At 48.3% G+C, this 17,983-nt stretch overlaps 1 protein-coding gene and 1 long non-coding RNA gene across 2 annotated transcripts; one reads left to right on the forward strand and one right to left on the reverse strand.

Moving 5' to 3' along the window:
* Window positions 1–6,567: 6,567 nt before the first annotated feature.
* LOC123494748 (uncharacterized) lies at window positions 6,568–9,727 on the reverse strand. Its single transcript, XR_006666527.2, has 3 exons — window positions 9,152–9,727; window positions 8,976–9,029; window positions 6,568–8,867 (listed from the first exon to the last, which is right to left on the reverse strand). It is a non-coding gene; the product is annotated as an uncharacterized lncRNA (long non-coding RNA).
* A 3,486-nt stretch (window positions 9,728–13,213) lies between these two features.
* On the forward strand, window positions 13,214–17,322 carry LOC109786845 (serine/threonine-protein kinase RIPK). The gene is made up of 5 exons (XM_020345409.4): window positions 13,214–13,874; window positions 13,994–14,129; window positions 15,376–15,512; window positions 16,364–16,487; window positions 16,600–17,322. The coding sequence occupies exons 1-5, from the start codon at window positions 13,440–13,442 to the stop codon at window positions 17,112–17,114; spliced, it is 1,347 nt and encodes a 448-aa protein (XP_020200998.2). The 5' UTR covers window positions 13,214–13,439; the 3' UTR covers window positions 17,115–17,322.
* The last annotated feature ends 661 nt before the right edge of the window (window positions 17,323–17,983 follow it).

A 17,983-nucleotide genomic window follows, 5' to 3' on the forward strand; every position in this document is an offset into this window, starting at 1 on the left:
CCTCAACACTCATTGGACCGCACACATCGGTATGTATGATTTCCAATAAGTTGGTTGCTCGCTCCATTGTTCCGGAGAACGGAGTCTTGGTCATCTTACCCATGAGGCATGGTTCGCACGTGTCAAATGATTCGTAATCAAGAGACTCCAAAAGTTCATCTGCATGGAGCTTCTTCATGCGCTTGACACCAATGTGACCAAGGCGGCAGTGCCACAAGTATGTGGGACTATCGTTATCAACTTTACATCTTTTGGTATTCACACTATGAACATGTGTAACATCACGTTCGAGATTCATCAAAAATAAACCATTGACCAGCGGGGCATGACCATAAAACATATCTCTTAAATAAATAGAACAACCATTATTCTCGGATTTAAATGAGTAGCCATCTCGAATTAAACGAGATCCAGATACAATGTTCATGCTCAAAGCTGGCACTAAATAACAATTATTGAGGTTTAAAACTAATCCCGTGGGTAGATGCAGAGGTAGCGTGCCGACGGCGATCACATCAACCTTGGAACCATTCCCGACACGCATCGTCACCTCGTCCTTTGCCAGTCTCCGTTTATTCCGTAGTTCCTGTTTTGAGTTACAAATATGAGTAACTGCACCGGTATCAAATACCCAGGAGCTACTACGAGTACTGGTAAGGTACACATCAATTACTTGTATATCACATATACCTTGGGTGTTGCCGGCCTTCTTCTTGTCCGCTAAATATTTGGGGCAGTTCCGCTTCCAGTGACCACTTCCCTTGCAATAAAAGCACTCAGTCTCGGGCTTGGGTCCATTCTTTGACTTCTTCCCGGTAACTGGCTTACCGGGCGCGACAACTCCCTTGCCGTCCTTCTTGAAGTTCTTCTTACCCTTGCCCTTCTTGAACTTAGTGGTTTTATTCACCATCAACACTTGATGTTCTGTTCTGATCTCTACCTCAGCTGATTTCAGCATTGAATATACCTCGGGAATGGTCTTTTCCATCCCCTGCATATTGTAGTTCATCACAAAGCTCTTGTAGCTTGGTGGAAGCGACTGGAGGATTCTGTCAATGACCGCGTCATCCGGGAGATTAACTCCCAGCTGAGACAAGCGGTTGTGCAACGCAGACATTCTGAGTATGTGCTCACTAACAGAACTGTTCTCCTCCATTTTACAGCTGAAGAACTTGTCGGAGACATCATATCTCTCGACCCGGGCATGAGCTTGAAAAACCAGTTTCAGCTCCTCGAACATCTCATATGCTCCATGTTTCTCAAAACGCTTTTGGAGACCCGGTTCTAAGCTGTAAAGCATGCCGCACTGAACGAGGGAGTAATCATCAGCACGCTGCTGCCAAGCGTTCATAACGTCTTGGTTCTCAGGGATTGGTGCTTCACCTAGCGGTGCTTCTAAGACATAATCTTTCTTGGCTGCTATGAGGATGATCCTCAGGTTCCGGACCCAGTCCGTATAGTTGCTGCCATCATCTTTCAGCTTGGTTTTCTCTAGGAACGCGTTGAAATTGAGGACAGCGTGGGCCATTTGATCTACAATACATAGTGTAAAGATTTTAGACTAAGTTCATGATAATTAAGTTCATATAATCAAATTATTTAATGAACTCCCACTCAGATAGACATCCCTCTAGTCATCTAAGTGAAACATGATCCGAATTCAACTAGGCCGTGTCCGATCATCACGTGAGACGGACTAGTCAAGATCGGTGAACATCTCCATGTTGATCGTATCTTCTATACGACACATGCTCGACCTTTCGGTCCTCCGTGTTCCGAGGCCATGTCTGTACATGCTAGGCTCGTCAAGTTAACCTAAGTGTATTGCGTGTGTTCCGAGGCCATGTCTGTACATGCTAGGCTCGTCAACACCCGTTGTATTCGAACGTTAGAATCTATCACACCCGATCATCACGTGGTGCTTCGAAACAACGAACCTTCGCAACGGTGCACAGTTAGGGTGAACACTTTCTTGAAATTATTATAAGGGATCATCTTACTTACTACCGTCGTTCTAAGCAAATAAGATGCAAAAAACATGATAAACATCACATGCAATCAAATAGTGACATGATATGGCCAATATCATTATGCTCCTTTGATCTCCATCTTCGGGGCACCATGATCATCTTCGTCACCGGCATGACACCATGATCTCCATCATCATGATCTCCATCATTGTGTCTTCATGAAGTCGTCACGCCAACGATTACTTCTACTTGTATGGCTAACGCGTTTAGCAACAAAGTAAAGTAAATTACATGGCGTTATTCAATGACACGCAGGTCATGCAAAATAATAAAGACAACTCCTATGGCTCCTACCGGTTGTCATACTCATCGACATGCAAGTCGTGATTCCTATTACAAGAATATGATCAATCTCATACATCACATATATCATTCATCACATCTTCTGGCCATATCACATCACATAGCACTTGCTGCAAAAACAAGTAGACGTCCTCTAATTTGTTGTTGCAAGTTTTTTACGTGGTTTGTAGGTTTCTAGCAAGAACGTTTTCTTACCTACGTATGACCACAATGTGATTTGCCAATTTCTATTTACCCTTCATAAGGACCCTTTTCATCGAATCCGTTCCGACTAAAGTAGGAGAGACAGACACCCGCTAGCCACCTTATGCAACTAGTGCATGTCAGTCGGTGGAACCAGTCTCACGTAAGCGTACGTGTAAGGTCGGTCCGGGCCGCTTCATCCTACAATGCCGCCGAAACAAGAAACGACTAGTAGCGGCAAGAAGAATTGGCAAACTCAACGCCCACAACTGCTTTGTGTTCTACTCGTGCATAGTAACTACGCATAGGCCTGGCTCATGATGCCACTGTTGGGAATCGTAGCATAATTTTAAAATTTTCCTACGTTCACCAAGATGCATCTATGGAGTATACTAGCAACGAGGGGAAGGGAGTGCATCTACATACCCTTGTAGATCGCGAGCGGAAGCGTTCCAATGAACGTGGATGACGGAGTCGTACTCACCGTGATCCAAATCACCGATGACCGAGTGCCGAACGGACGGCACCTCCGCGTTCAACACACGTACGGTGCAGCGACGTCTCCTCCTTCTTGATCCAGCAAGGGGGAAGGAGAGGTTGATGGAGATCCAGCAGCACGACGGCGTGGTGGTGGATGTAGCGGGTCTCCGCAGGGCTACGCCGAGCTTCTGCGAGAGAGAGAGAGAGGTGTTGCAGGGGAGGAGGGAGGCGCCCAAGGCTGTTGTGCTGCCCTCCCTCCCCCCCTTTATATAGGCCCCCTGGGGGGCGCCGGCCCCAAGAGATGAGATCTCAAGGGGGGGCGGCGGCCACAAGGGGGGAAGGGGTTGCCTTGCCCCCCAAGGCAAGGGGGAACTCCCCCCCCCCCTTAGGGTTCCCAACCCTAGGCGCATGGGGGGGGAGGCCCAAGGGGGGCGCCCCAGCCCACTAAGGGCTGGTTCCCTTCCACTTTCAGCCCACGGGGCCCTCCGGGATAGGTGGCCCCACCCGGTGGACCCCCGGGACCCTTCCGGCGGTCCCAGTACAATACCGGTAACCCCCGAAACTTTCCCGGTGGCCGAAACTGGACTTCCTATATATAATTCTTCACCTCCGGACCATTCCGGAACCTCTCGTGACGTCCGGGATCTCATCCGGGACTCCGAACAACTTTCGGGTTTCCGCATACATATATCTCTACAACCCTAGCGTCACCGGACCTTAAGTGTGTAGACCCTACGGGTTCGGGAGACATGCAGACATGACCGAGACGCCTCTCCGGTCAATAACCAACAGCGGGATCTGGATACCCATGTTGGCTCCCACATGTTTCACGATGATCTCATCGGATGAACCACGATGTCGAGGATTCAGTCAATCCCATATGCAATTCCCTTTGTCAAACGATATGTTACTTGCCCGAGATTCGATCGTCGGTATCCCAATACCTTGTTCAATCTCGTTACCGGCAAGTCTCTTTACTCGTACCGCAATGCATGATCCCGTGACTAACGCCTTAGTCACATTGAGCTCATTATGATGATGCATTACCGAGTGGGCCCAGAGATACCTCTCCGTCACACGGAGTGACAAATCCCAGTCTCGATCCGTGCCAACCCAACAGACACTTACGGAGATACCCGTAATGCACCTTTATAGTCACCCAGTTACGTTGTGACGTTTGGCACACCCAAAGCACTCCTACGGTATCCGGGAGTTGCATGATCTCATGGTCTAAGGAAAAGATACTTGACATTGGAAAAGCTCTAGCAAACGAAACTACACGATCTTTTATGCTATGCTTAGGATTGGGTCTTGTCCATCACATCATTCTCCTAATGATGTGATCCCGTTATCAATGACATCCAATGTCCATAGCCAGGAAACCATGACTATCTGTTGATCAACGAGCTAGTACAATTATAGCATGAATAATAGACAATTATCATGAACAAAGAAATATAATAATAACCATTTATTATTGCCTCTAGGGCATATTTCCAACAGTGGCAGCTCCCTAAAATAGCCAAAAAGCAGCTATAGGGCTACGGTCACAAAAAGAAACTCAATAGTTGTACGAGACGGCCGAAAAGCAGCTCAGAACTCGTGACAGTCGTTGAAGAGAGAAATAAAAACCGGAATCCACCCCGGATAGCTAAAAACAGCTTAGATCACAGGCGCGGTGCCGTCATTGGAGAAAAAGGGGACAAGAGCTCATCAGGATCACTTTCCAGGTTCATAGGTACTTGTATTGAGCTCATTAATGTCGTCAATCCTCATAATCCTTTGTCACATTGCGGTGTATACTGGCTTTCTTCTCTTAACCATCCTCACGTGGTTGTAAGATCCTCATCCGAGTGACTTGTAAGATCTTGGTGGTATGCTCACCGCATATATATGAGAATCTGATTCCCGAGACAGACGTGTATTCTGACTGATTCTTGCTTCTGACCAAAATGTTGCGGATCTGATTCTTGGGATTCACTGCCATATGTTGTCAATTCACAGCGTACTACCTTGTACCAATGTCTTATTGAGGAAGATTGGCTGGCTTGTGCTCGAAACTTTCATCGGACAGCTTGCTGAAGAAGACTGGGTATCATGCTTCAGAAGCTTACCCCCTTAAAGACTTTGCTGGGGAAAGACTCAGTACCTTATGCTAGAAGCTTTTGCGGTTGCTTACTGAAGAAGGCAGAGTACCTTGTACGGGAAATCATCCATGTATTGTACTGAGGAAGATAGATGAATCTTGCCTTGGAAGCTTCTCGGGTATCTTGAGAGGGAAGATTGGGTTGCTTACACCAGAAGCTTCTTATTGTGATATGCGGACCGATTTCCACATATATAACCATCTTAATTTTTTTTGTTATTGATTTCTTGTATGAAACGGGGTTTTGCAGGACTATCCTCCTTTCTGAGTACATGCCATATTTTTGCTTGCTTCCAGGTACATCGGGTGCCAAAATCATCCTCAACGAAAAATTAAACTTGTATCTGAGTCATACCTTTGATAATATTCTGTCAACCTTGCACACAATTTATCTTCTTGCTGATTTGATCATTTCTCCTATGAGGAGTGCACGCTGAGGGAGACTTGACACTCAGTAACATGATCAGATATCCCCCAGTCTGAATGCAGTCGGCTGATAATTCCATACTTTTGTGACGAGTGCACGTTAATGCAAACTTTATACTGGCATTCCGTCCAGGATTTCTTTTGTATTCAGATGAGCTATTTCCAACTTCACTGCAGTCTGCTGACAATTCCATTGTGTTTAGCTGAGTTTCCAAATATATGCATTTCTTGCTGACTCTTCGGGTCCGGTGTCGGCTGACGAGCAACTTTAATAGGGAGTAAATTTGTACACCGAAGGCCCAAAGAAAGAAGCAAAAGAAACGACTAAAACAAAAGCACACAAGCATATTACTAATATAATTAATCAAGCAATCATCACATATTACTGCTACTCACGCCATAAATGCATGCACAGCTAAGCACACAAATCGCGCGGAAACTCCGGTATTACGGTCTAATATGTTGTGGCGGTGTGCACGAAAATTATATCATGTGTGGAAGGAGTTGGCGTAACCGAAGCTACACCAAGCACTGGCTGAACAGTGGCTGGATCTGGATGGATACACAGGTGAGGACGGACTTGATGATCAAGTAGCGAGACACAAAATTCACGATCACATCATCATCAAGCGTACGAAAGGGATTCGTACACGTCCAAAGAATAGAATGACTGGGTAGGGTAGCGGTGGAAAAAGAAGGCTCGCTGGCATTGCCCTTTTCTGATAACCAAGATCAGTAAGGGTTGCCAGAGGGACGAGATGGATGGCATGATTCGGGATAGAAACAAGTCTATCACCGAAATAATATGGGAGGGTGGTGGAAAAATATATGCGATACCTGAGCATAACTCCTGCAAATGGTGTCTGGAACTCTGGGTACCAGGGCATCACTCTGCTGGAACAGAGATGACGCCGAACACCAAAGAGCAGACATGCTAAGAAGCGGGGTGCAGGCGGTGGACCGAAAACGGTGCCACCTACACTCACAAGATTAACCGTTAGTGACAAAATAATAATCTATATGCATGCTATGCGACAAACAAATGCAACAATCAAGTGCAACAAACCAACTGGGGTCTATACTACCACTTTCTAACGTTCGCGCGGGCTAGGGCATCCTACAGCCAGACCTGCTCTAATACCAAGCGTTGTGGCACCCCGGCTCAGAGAAAACTGGAACGCCCCATATTCCAGCCCAGAGATCAAGGTGAAGTCTTCTGGAATATGGCACTGCTTAGTATAGGACAAACCAACTCTCTATTACAACATGAATATGAATACAAGGGTTCCGATATTACAATGAATAACATCGGCACGGCGACACTATGCCAACCACGCTTGCTCTATACAAGCAGCATAGCAACTCAAAGCAGCGGAACAACTACTAGCAGTGGAACAACGAACGGCGATGATGGACTCCAATCCGCAAGGACTCTGGCTGGAACGTTTATCCTAGCTCGCGAACACAGGAACAACACCAAACAAGCAGGCAATCCAGGCACGACCTGCATGCTGGCATGACACGCCAGGTCAGTACATTGAATGTACTTGCAAGCTCACAATAACTAGAAGCATTCAAGACAAACAACAGCATGACAATTATAGGTTAAGCAGGAATTATCATGAGATCATCAGGATAACATGGCATGAACAACATGAACATAATACTGCTAGAACAATATGAGCATGACATGTACATATAAATCTGACGATACTATCATGCAACATGATGACACTTTATGCACCATTTATTCTGCTCGGGTTACCTCGTAACCATCACATGCATCACTTACCAACCTCAGACATCACACGATCATCTCAGGATCAAATCAAGCTTGCTATAAACAATACCGTAGTAATCATTAAATGACCACAAGGAGCGTCATCTTTACACACGATTCTCGCACAACATCACGAATATCCAACAACTCGGTATCCTCGATACCACGGTGATCATTCCCGGATCACAAACGGAACCACTCTGGGCTCAACGGGTTACTTCGTAACCAAACGGTGATCTTTCCGGCGATCACAACCATGCCCAACACTTGGTCTCAAACGGTGATCTTTCCGGCGATCACAACCAACTTATCTCATCACCGAACCGTGGTTGTTATTAAGCACATTATTATTATTGTTGTTGTTGACTCATAGTGTGACCGACACGAACTGGGCCCTTATCCGCGGGCACGGCTATCGATAGATTTAATATACACTTTGCAGAGGTTAGTACATTGTACCCACACCATGGAACCCATGGCCTCGCACTCCCATTCGGGTGGACCAGCGGCGTTCCGACAAAACCGTCCTACTGCCATGACACTCTCCCGGCCACTTCGACAAACTCCCCTCTGGGATAAGTCCTGGGTGGCCCCGTGTCTACCAAAGGCACCAACGGCCACCGTCGTGGCCAAACAAAACGGTCCCAAACGGGGACAAAAGCGCTTATCATCCAACTACGAGCACACAAGGTTATGTCTGCTTACCGGGCCAGGGTACCGCACGCCCATAACCTTCCCTCGTTGGAGGCACCGGTGAGAGGCACGACAATATACCCAGTTAGGACCTTCCCATAAAGGTAAGCGTGGTTGCACTGGTCAGCTCGATATGGTGGCACCATGACTCACCAAACAGTTGTTCAAGTTCAATTTAATCCGGTTAAACTTGAATGCAATATGCTGAGCCATGATAAAATAACATGATGCAATTACAATGCATGAACATGCTATCAACATAAGCACGGGGTGCAACATAACTATCCACCATATCCACAATGAATCATATCCAACTGAGCATAGTATAATGACGATGCATGAATATCACAAGTACAACACTACTCATAGAAACCTAGCATGACCACTAGCATCAACAATAAATATCATGCAAGACATATCAAGAATGCTACCATGCAATCATTTAACCAACTGGATGCAATGGAACATGCATAACGACGACACTCGGAACAGACGATAGTCATGCACCGAAGGCCATCACCAACATCAACATGTACTACTGGCAAGCATAAGCATATGAAAGTAATACTAGCAACTAGTACAAGATAACCAGGTGCAAGACAACATAACACGAGAGTGAACATGAAACTCTAAGCAGCACCGGATTAACGATAACCATGTTTTAAATAGGAAAACATTTATTAAATATTCGAGTTGAAAACCATGGCTACTGCATGACTATCATGCAAGTGGGTATTGTGGCTTGCTTGGGGGTGAAGAAGGCACCGGGAAGAAGTGCTGTGAAGCCGCGAAAAGATTTGTCGGAAACAGTTCTCTCCCGGAGGGGCTGTTTACGTGCAAGGGCAAAATGGTCATTTTCATAATGTTAACACATGGACAAAGTGTGACCAACAGAACGGGCTCGACGAGACGAAGAAATGGGCTTTGGAATCACCTCATTTGGAGTTACGAGTAAAAAGTTGTGAGGTGAGGAAGTTTAGGGACTAATCTGCAAAAAAATATCATCACAAACAAGCCCCTGAGTGGATAAGGCAGAAGAAGATTTCAGAAAATACGCTTTCCAGAGAGGAAAGCGCATTTGCGCCCGAAGAACAAACGAAATACACTTACCCAAAGAGGAAGCGCACTTCACGCGATACGCTTTCTGCAGATGAAAACGCACACGCCCGAATACGTCTCCACTTGCCACGTCAGCGTCAGCGGGGTCAACCCCCCGGGTCACTGACTGGTGGGGCCGCGGGGTCCACGCGCTCGGTCAACTCCCTCCTCCCGCTCCTCCTCTTCTTCCCCCCGACGCGGGCGCAGAACAGAGGGAGGGGTGCCGCCGCCGCCGCTGGCCTCGCGGCTCCGGCCAACTCCGGCCAAGGGGAGGCCACCGGCGAGCGCGGCGCGGCCCACCGCATCCATCCAGGGGGAAAACAAGCCCCGGGGAGGAGTGGGGAGGCGGCGACGGTTGGTGGAAGAAGGAGGCAGAGGCGGCGGTTGATCTTGGGGCATGCGGCCAAGGTGGCTCCGGCGGTGGGGCGAGGACACGGGGAGGACCGCCGGGGTCTGGGTGGAGCTATGGTGAGGTCAGGAGGGAGGGGGAGGGCTCGGATGGCTCGGATTTAAGCCGAGCTTCGCGGCGGCCATGGCGGCCGAGAGAGGTGGGGAGGAGCTCTGGAGCTCCAGGGAGAGGCCGGGGGGGTTGGTGGAGGTGGTGTGAGGCTGGTGGTGAGGCCGAACAGCCTCGGGGTAGGCTATATATAGGCGGGGCGAGGAGGGGAGGCCGTGGACGTGTGGCCGTGGCTTGGGTGCCGCCGCTCGCGTCCGGCCATGCTCTGGAGACGGCAGCGATCACGGGAGGGCGCGGGATCACGCTGAGGGGGGTGCGGACGAGCTACAGAGGCGCACAGGGCAGGAAGGGCCGAGGGCACAGAGGAGAAGCGGCCGAACGCCATTAAAGCCTTGTCGGCTACAGCTCGGTCGTGGGCGCGCGGCGACGAGCACCGACGAAGAAACGGACGGAGGGGGAAATGGCTCCAGGAGGACGAAGACGACGCGGGGAACACGGTAGACAGGCCCGTGCTCGCTGAGATGCCGAGCAGAGAAGGGGCCCGAGCAGGAAGACGTTCTGGGCACGGCCAGTGTGTGCCAAAGCAGTGGTCACCGCGCGCACTGGTGCACACAGTGCCACACTGTCGCCCAAATGGTGTCTGGGGTTTAGTCCTTCCTGGGTAGGTTGCAACTGAGGTGGTAACTTGGTTAAAGACGCAGTGGTTAAATGGTAGTCATCGCCTGAAGTTCACTGCAGTAAACTTGGTCGTGCACTGGCGATCAACAGGGAAGTGATTGTGGTCAGTGGAGTTGTCTGGGTGATTAGCTTAGGAAGAACTACCATACTGGGGAGTTTGGCAGGAAATGGACCAAGATTTAATGCACTTGCTTTGCAACTGCATAATCTGGTCCCGAAACTTGATCAGGAAGGTGCACTCACATGGAGTGTCAAATTCAGCTCAAATTGGGCAAGGCAGAGTCATTTGGTCCTACGAAGATTCTCAAAAAGTCTCATACCAATTGGCCAAGCCAAACTGGTACTTGCTTCACAAACATCTCCTCTGGACAGAAACTTGCAGAAATGCTAGAGGAATAATGGCTTGATGAACCATGCCCAAAATGGGTGGAGGTAGGTTATATGGATAATAGAAGGTCCAGAAAAATTGGCAGCCATAATGGAGCAAGATAAAATATGCTTGCTTCACAAACTGAAATTTTGGACAGAATCAAAGAATTGAAGATAAGCTCACATGGAGGCATGAAATGAGCTCTACTTTGGTGGAGGGCTATGATGTGATGATATGAGGAATCATGCAAAATGGCAACTCATTTGGATATGCCTAGCTTGCACCTCCTTCACAAAGCTTCTTTCTGGATAGAAACTTTGGAAAATCATAATTAAATAATTACTAGGCAAATGAGGTTGCATTTTGGCATGTGGCAGTGATATGGACAGGAAAATGTGTCCAAGGATTTTGAGGTTAATAGGGAAAAGGAAAATAGCACTTGCTTCACAATGTGCCATTTAGGGCAGAATAGGAAATGAATTACTTGAGCATGATGATAAACATGAGAAATGAAATATTTTGCCATATTTGAGAAAGATATAACCCAAGCAATTGATGAGAATTATTTGGGAATTTTAGGAGTGATGGAAATAAAGGTTGCTTCACAACCTAGGGCAATTTGAGTTATTCCTTTAATAGAAAAGGAATATTCCCAATAAAAAGAATATTGGGATTTGGGCTAGGATGAAAATGACAGGGTCTAGGGAAGGATTTGGGAATGACAAGCCACTCTGGAAACAAAGAAGAGGACATCTTCTTCAGTTTCCAGACCACAAAGCCACGAAAAAAGAAAACTCAAGCAAAAACCTCAGAAAACCAAAAGAAAAAGAAAGGGCCAAAAATCAGGCTGACACACAGTACCAGCCCGGCGAAGCCCAGTCTCGGACATGGCCCCTCTAATCAAGCAGGCCTCCTCCGCCGAGTCGATGACGAGGATGCGGGATAGGGATCATCGACGCAGATGCGGGAATGAATGCTTAAACTTAAAAAATAACAACAAATTTCACATGTTCATAATAAACCAGAAACTTAAACTAACCTAAACTAAACTAAACCTAAACTAAACTAACTAAACTAAACCTAAACTAAACCAGGAACTTAACCTAACCTAAACTAAACTAACCAAAACCTAAACTAAATTATACTAAACCTAATTAAAATAAATCTAAAAAACAGGAAAAAAAGAAGAAAAGGTCTCACTTTGGAGCGGCCGCGGCGGCGAGGCGGGGTGGGCCGGGCAGGGCGGGGCGGCACAGAGGGGCGAGGCGGCCGGGGCGGCGAGGCGGCGCAGACTGGGCGCCGCGGACGGGACGGGGCAGCCGGGGCGGCGAGGCGGGCCGGGGCGGCCGGAGCGGCGCGGCAGGGCGGAGCGGCCCGGCGCGACGGGGCAGGGCGGCGAGGCGGGGCGGCGAGGCGGGCCGGGCGGCCGGAGCGGCGCAGCGGGGCGGAGTGGCCCGGCGCGGCGGGGCGGGGCGGCGAGGCGGCCCGGGGCTGCGCGGCGAGGCGGGGCGTCCGGGGCGGCAAGGCGGCGCGGACGGGGCGCCGCGGACGAGACGGGCAGCTGGGGCAGCAAGGCGGGCCGGGCGGCCCGGCGCAGCGGGGCGGGGCGGCGAGGCGGGGCGGCCGCGGCAGGGCGGCGGCGCAGGGTTGGGATGAGGGGAGGGAGAGAGAGGGGTAGGGCGAGGGCGTTTTGTCAGATATATAGGGCACAGCTCTTTGCCGTCCGCTAGCAGACGGCAAAGAGCCTAGCTAACGGACGTTAGTTTGGCCACTTTCTTTGCCGTCTGCTAGCGGATGGCAAAGTTTTTTTGCCGCCAGCTAGCGGACAGCAAAGACAGTGGCCATTAGCTGCCTCTCGCTAGCGGCCCACCCTACCTCTTTGCCGTCAGCTTGCGGACGACAAAGGTTCTGCAAACAATTTTTTTGTCGTCAGCTGCTTCTTTGCCATCAGTTTTCTTTAAGCTGATGGCAAAGAACCGGCTGAAGGCAAAGTTTCTGATTCCAGTAGTGTAAGCATCATATATAGGAATTGTGTCGCGACCACGTTCTCAAACCGACTTGATTTTCAAGTCAAACTTACCGGATAAGGAAACAAATCAACTTGTCGGTCAAGACACCAAAAAGTAAAACATCAAAAGGAAGCCGCGCCTCTGTAAGGCAAGGAACCGAATTTCGGCGGACCATTCATGCGCATGTTGGATGTACGCGTCGCCCCGGGCTCGGCGAGGTGGGCGAGCACGCGCATGATCTCTTCTTTCTTTTCTCAACACGAGAACCCACTATATATAAAGAGGTCCAACTCTTCCTTAACTAGGGGCACGAGATTAAACTTTAGCAGCACCCCACCCCCTTACCGTTTTCACACAGGCCACTTTGGGATTTCATAAATTGTTAATGAGCCAAGCCCATTTATTTCTAACAACCCGTCAAAAACATTTATTTCTAACAATCACCAGCCTGTAGCTTTGACGAGTCAACGGTCAGTGGAGCGACATGTCACCCGACCTGCAAGTCAACCGCCTCAACGCGGCAAAGAGTCGAAGTAGTACTAGAAGAAGACGTCCATGTATTCGGCGGTAGGTGGGTAAAAGGCTCGTACGGTCGTCTCTCCACACGGCCGGCCACACGGGCTCTTCATCTTCCTCCTCGTTGCCATTTCTTCCCTGCTACAAATACTCCTCGCGTGGGCTTCTCTCGATCCAATCCCATCTTCCGATCCACGCAACACTTTCAAGCTCACAATCAAGTCGGTCACGACTCACAATCAAGGTCAAGCAAGCTTCCTTGCTAGCAGGATGCCGAGGGCGTCCAAGAAGAAGCAGCGGTCGGCGTGGGGCTCCCTGTTGGGCAGCTGCCTGGGCGGGGGCGGCGGGAAGACGGGGAAGCAGGTCCGCCCCGGCCCTGTCCCGAGGAAGCGCGAGTCGTCGGCGGCGGCGGTGGGGGGCGGAGTCGGGCAGCGGCTGTCGTTCACGGACGTGATGAGCATGAGCGCGGCGTCGGAGCAGGAGCTGTCGGTGTCGCTGGTGGGCTCCAACCTGCACGTGTTCACGGTGGCGGAGCTCAAAGCGGCGACGCAGGGGTTCCTGGACGACAACTTCCTCGGCGAGGGCGGGTTCGGGCCGGTCTACAAGGGCGCCGTCGACGACAAGGTCAAGCCCGGGCTCAAGGCGCAGCCCATCGCCGTCAAGCTCTGGGACCCCCAGGGCGCCCAGGGCCACAAGGAGTGGCTGGTGCGTGCGTGCCCACCGCGTAGCGTGATGGGGTTAACAACCTAGTAGATGAGTACGTGTGATGCACACAGCCATGCATGGATGGGTTTGACTGATTGGTGCTGGTTGCTTTGGTGCAGTCGGAGGTGATCTTCCTGGGGCAGCTCCGGCACACGAACCTCGTGAAGCTCATCGGCTACTGCTGCGAGGACGAGAACCGGCTGCTCGTCTACGAGTACATGGCCAAAGGCAGCCTCGAGAACCATCTCTTCAAAAGTAAGCAGCAACCTACTTTGTTTCACTTCTCTATAATTATTATTATTTGGAATGTAATTACTAATTATGGGATGGAGGGAGTAGTTTATTGATTAGTATAGTAGGAAAACATCAGCTATATATCTTGAACATACGTTTCCAACTAGAAATGTTGATTGTTACGCTTCAACTAAGTAGTTCAATAAAAGAAGATCCATATTTACTTTAACCACGAGAGTGACTAAGTAAAATTTAGTAAGACCGGCATAAGTATATTGACCTTGATTAACTAGTCTCCCTGCATTTGGTGGAACATGTGTGTGCACGCTCGTTCGAGCAACGTGTGCTGCATGCCGCCGTTAAAAACTTCAGCTAGCTGCGTACACATGCCGTGTAGCGTGTGCCATATTATATTACCACCGTCGACGTCAGCATCTATCGCTTGCTTATTTATCAGTTCATGAGCCGGCCGCTGACTAGACGCTAGCTAGTTAACTACTACTAGTTGCATTCCATTACTACTACTCCATGGATTCTCCTCCTGTAGCTAGTTTTTCTTATCGCGGGAAAGACAGATATAGATGTAGCTGCTTTCAGCAATCAATCTAGTATTGACTAATTAACCAGAAACAAGAAGAAAACACTTCCTTTCGAGGGCCCATCTGAACTGAACATGAGCTAGTTGACCAGTCCGACATTACCCTGTTTGAGCATTCTTAGATTTTCTGTGGAACGGACGACTTGCGTCCATTTCCTTTGGGCGGGTGGGAATTGACAGGCCCAGTTGTTGCCATCGAACCAGACCCTTTTTTTCAACAACGAGCCTTCAACCTTCTCGTCGTCGATTTTTATCAGAGAAACTGCGCCACAAGTTCAGCTATTACGCGAAAGTCGAACTAGACTATTAGCTGTTTGCAAAAACTTCAACAACAAAAAAACCTCAACAAAAACTGCACTCTGATCACATCACAGTTTGGATCTTTTCATTACCAAAAATATTTTTTTTTTACGATTACCAAAAATATTGTTGATTGGTTGTTTTACGATAGCTAGCCACTCGTGCCAAATGATTACCAAAATATTACTATAGTTGTACATGATGTGGTGATGATTAGTCATCATCTCGATAAAAAAAGATCGAGCGCATTGACTCTAAACACGATGTGATGACGCCTATGTGCGTTAGAACTAACTTGGCATGTCTACACGAGCGTCGCAAAAATATCAAACTTTCACACTGACCCTGAATTTGGTTCTTGTTTGGCAGAGTTTCCTCCCGTTCTGTCGTGGTCAACCCGGCTGAACATCGCGGTGGGCGCCGCCAAGGGCCTCGCCTTCCTTCACGACGCGGAGAAGCCCGTCATATATCGCGACTTCAAGGCATCCAACATCTTACTCGATCCGGTAATGAATTATTGCTTAACATTTTATTTTATTTTTGGCCGGGGAACAGTTCAATTTTATTTCATCCATTCACATATTTAATTCCAATTAGTACACATATGTCATACTACTATTGTATATGCCCAATTATTGTTGGTACGTCATTCTGATGCTAGCCTCCACCCCGTTTTCTGGGTTGGCCTCACGCAAATGACGAGCTCGTCAAAACCTTGAAGTTGGTAGGCAGTAGCTGGGTTTTGACTTGGTGAACACACATATATACTGACAAATGTGTGGGCGAGTAGTATATACATTACGTTAATTAATTAGTCCTACTAGTGTACTTCTGACTAGTTTCCACGGGGGCATGCATACGACTTTTCAACTCACTGAAAGAAAGCGAGAACGTTGATCAAGCTGTTTAGCCCTTGTATTTGTCAAAGCTTGCTTTACTGATTAAGACATGTAACTACTAATCAAAAATCAGTTCAGGTAGCCAACGCAGACTCTCTTCTTTACAAATGGATGATAAGAAATGAAACAAATTGGAAGGCCCCATCAAACCAGCACTCAAGTCATTTTATTATCAAAAGCAATTCAGTTGTTAGTTTGGGCGCCGAACGACATCTGTCTGATTGGAAGGGAGGGGGGGGGGGGGGGGGGGGGGGCGTGTGGCTTTCTATTTAGAAAGTTGCGCGAAGGCCTATTCGAAAGAATGCACTCTAGCCAAATATTTCATCGTTACCGCCTGTTTAAAACCCATAGTGTCATAAGCAACAACTTTCCAGAGTTTGTGTTCGATGGAGCTCATTAGTGCATGGTTGGTACATTTTTGCGATGTGGTGCTAAAATGGCTGAACTTTGTCATGTAGGACTACAAGGCGAAGTTATCTGATTTTGGCCTTGCAAAGGATGGACCGGAAGGTGACGAGACCCATGTCTCGACACGTGTCATGGGCACCCATGGCTACGCCGCACCAGAGTACATCCTAACCGGTATACTCTCTCTCTCTCTCTCTCTCTCTCTCTCTCTCTCTCTCTCTCTCTCTCTCTCTCGTGCATGCATTTTTTTTCAACTTCTAACGGTTCATTTGATTTTGATTTCTAGGTCACCTGACAGCGAAAAGCGATGTTTACAGCTTTGGTGTCGTTCTTCTAGAAATCCTCACTGGAAGACGAGCCGTGGACAAGACTAGACCTAGTAGGGAGCACCACCTAGTCCAGCACATGCGGTCGTGGCTCAAAGACCCAGAAAAGCTAGGAAAAATCATGGACCCTGCTTTGGAGGGTAAGTATGCCACCATGGCAGCTCATAAGGCAGCCCTGGTGGCATACCAGTGCCTGAGTGGCAGCCCAAAGAGCAGGCCGGACATGTCGAAGGTCGTGGAAAACCTAGAACTGCTGCTCAACCTCGTGGATGATGTTCCCGGTGAACCGGTGATGCATGTAGCTTCACAAGATGACACTAGGAAGGAAAAAACAACAAGAAGAAATGGGGAAAGGGAGAGCAATAATGGGGGTCACCGAAATAAAGCCATGCCTCCGAAGAAGACCGTTAGAGGGAGGGGGAACCAAAGCGAGGAGCTTTGGGAGTGGAGCACGCCTGGAGAAGGGAAAATCTAGTCTAATAGTAGGACACTTTCTTTGGGTGGAACGTGGATGTACATGTTGATGGTTGCACACTAGTTTTGATGTGGAGGGGGGGTCCACCCTTCCCTAATTTGTTAATTTTTTTAGTCCTTATTGCCTTGACCTGGTTTTACCGTACTAGTCCTTCTATAAAGAAATAAAGATCATTTAGATCACTATATTAGTGATCTAAACAATCTTATATTTCTTTTACAGAGGCAATATCATTTTCGAAAGTGAGATCCACAAGGAAAGTCCACGTACAGTTGATGATGTGCTTGCAATTGCACTTTGTTTTAACTTTGCAAAGTGACATATGCACGACGTGGGAGCTTTCTAGACACGGAAGGACAAAGGCCACACCAGTGATGTACATGGCCTTTTGTTCATTTCTTTGCAGTTAAACTTAACCCGGTCATACGGTCCAGTTCACGAGGCCGGAATTTTTTTATAGAGAAAAACTGGTCTCAAGTCCAAAGTGCAACCCAACATATCATGTATTCTTGTCATGAAAAAAAATAAAACATTAGCGAGCAATAATGATCAGTAGATGATGTCTACGACCACCTTAGAGCTAAGGTTCTCATACCACCAACAAAAATGACATTTCGATGCTTTTTTTAATACATATAGTCACCTCGATGCAGCACAACCTAGTTCTATCTTAGGAAGATATCGAGGGAGGTTTAGTTGTAGGGTAGAGTCATACAAGACTCCAAATACCATCTCCTTCTATTCCTCAACATCAGTTCCATACGTTTGATACTACTAAGACTTGTTCCTGAGGCCTCCCTGGCGTATTTCGGAGTTCTAGTGCCCACCCCTTTCTTTGATCCAAGTGAGAGTGAATCGAGTGCATGCCA

The sequence above is a fragment of the Aegilops tauschii genome, chromosome 7 (genome assembly GCF_002575655.3).
Source record: "Aegilops tauschii subsp. strangulata cultivar AL8/78 chromosome 7, Aet v6.0, whole genome shotgun sequence".
NCBI lineage: Eukaryota > Viridiplantae > Streptophyta > Magnoliopsida > Poales > Poaceae > Aegilops > Aegilops tauschii.

Coding starts and splice junctions, on each gene's coding strand:
- LOC109786845 (XM_020345409.4), top strand. CDS start 13,440: ATGCCGAGGGCGTCCAAGAAGAAGCAGCGGTCGGCGTGGGGCTCCCTG. Junction 15,513..16,363: donor CCAACATCTTACTCGATCCG/GTAATGAATTAT, acceptor TTTGTCATGTAG/GACTACAAGGCGAAGTTATC. Junction 16,488..16,599: donor ACCAGAGTACATCCTAACCG/GTATACTCTCTC, acceptor TTTGATTTCTAG/GTCACCTGACAGCGAAAAGC.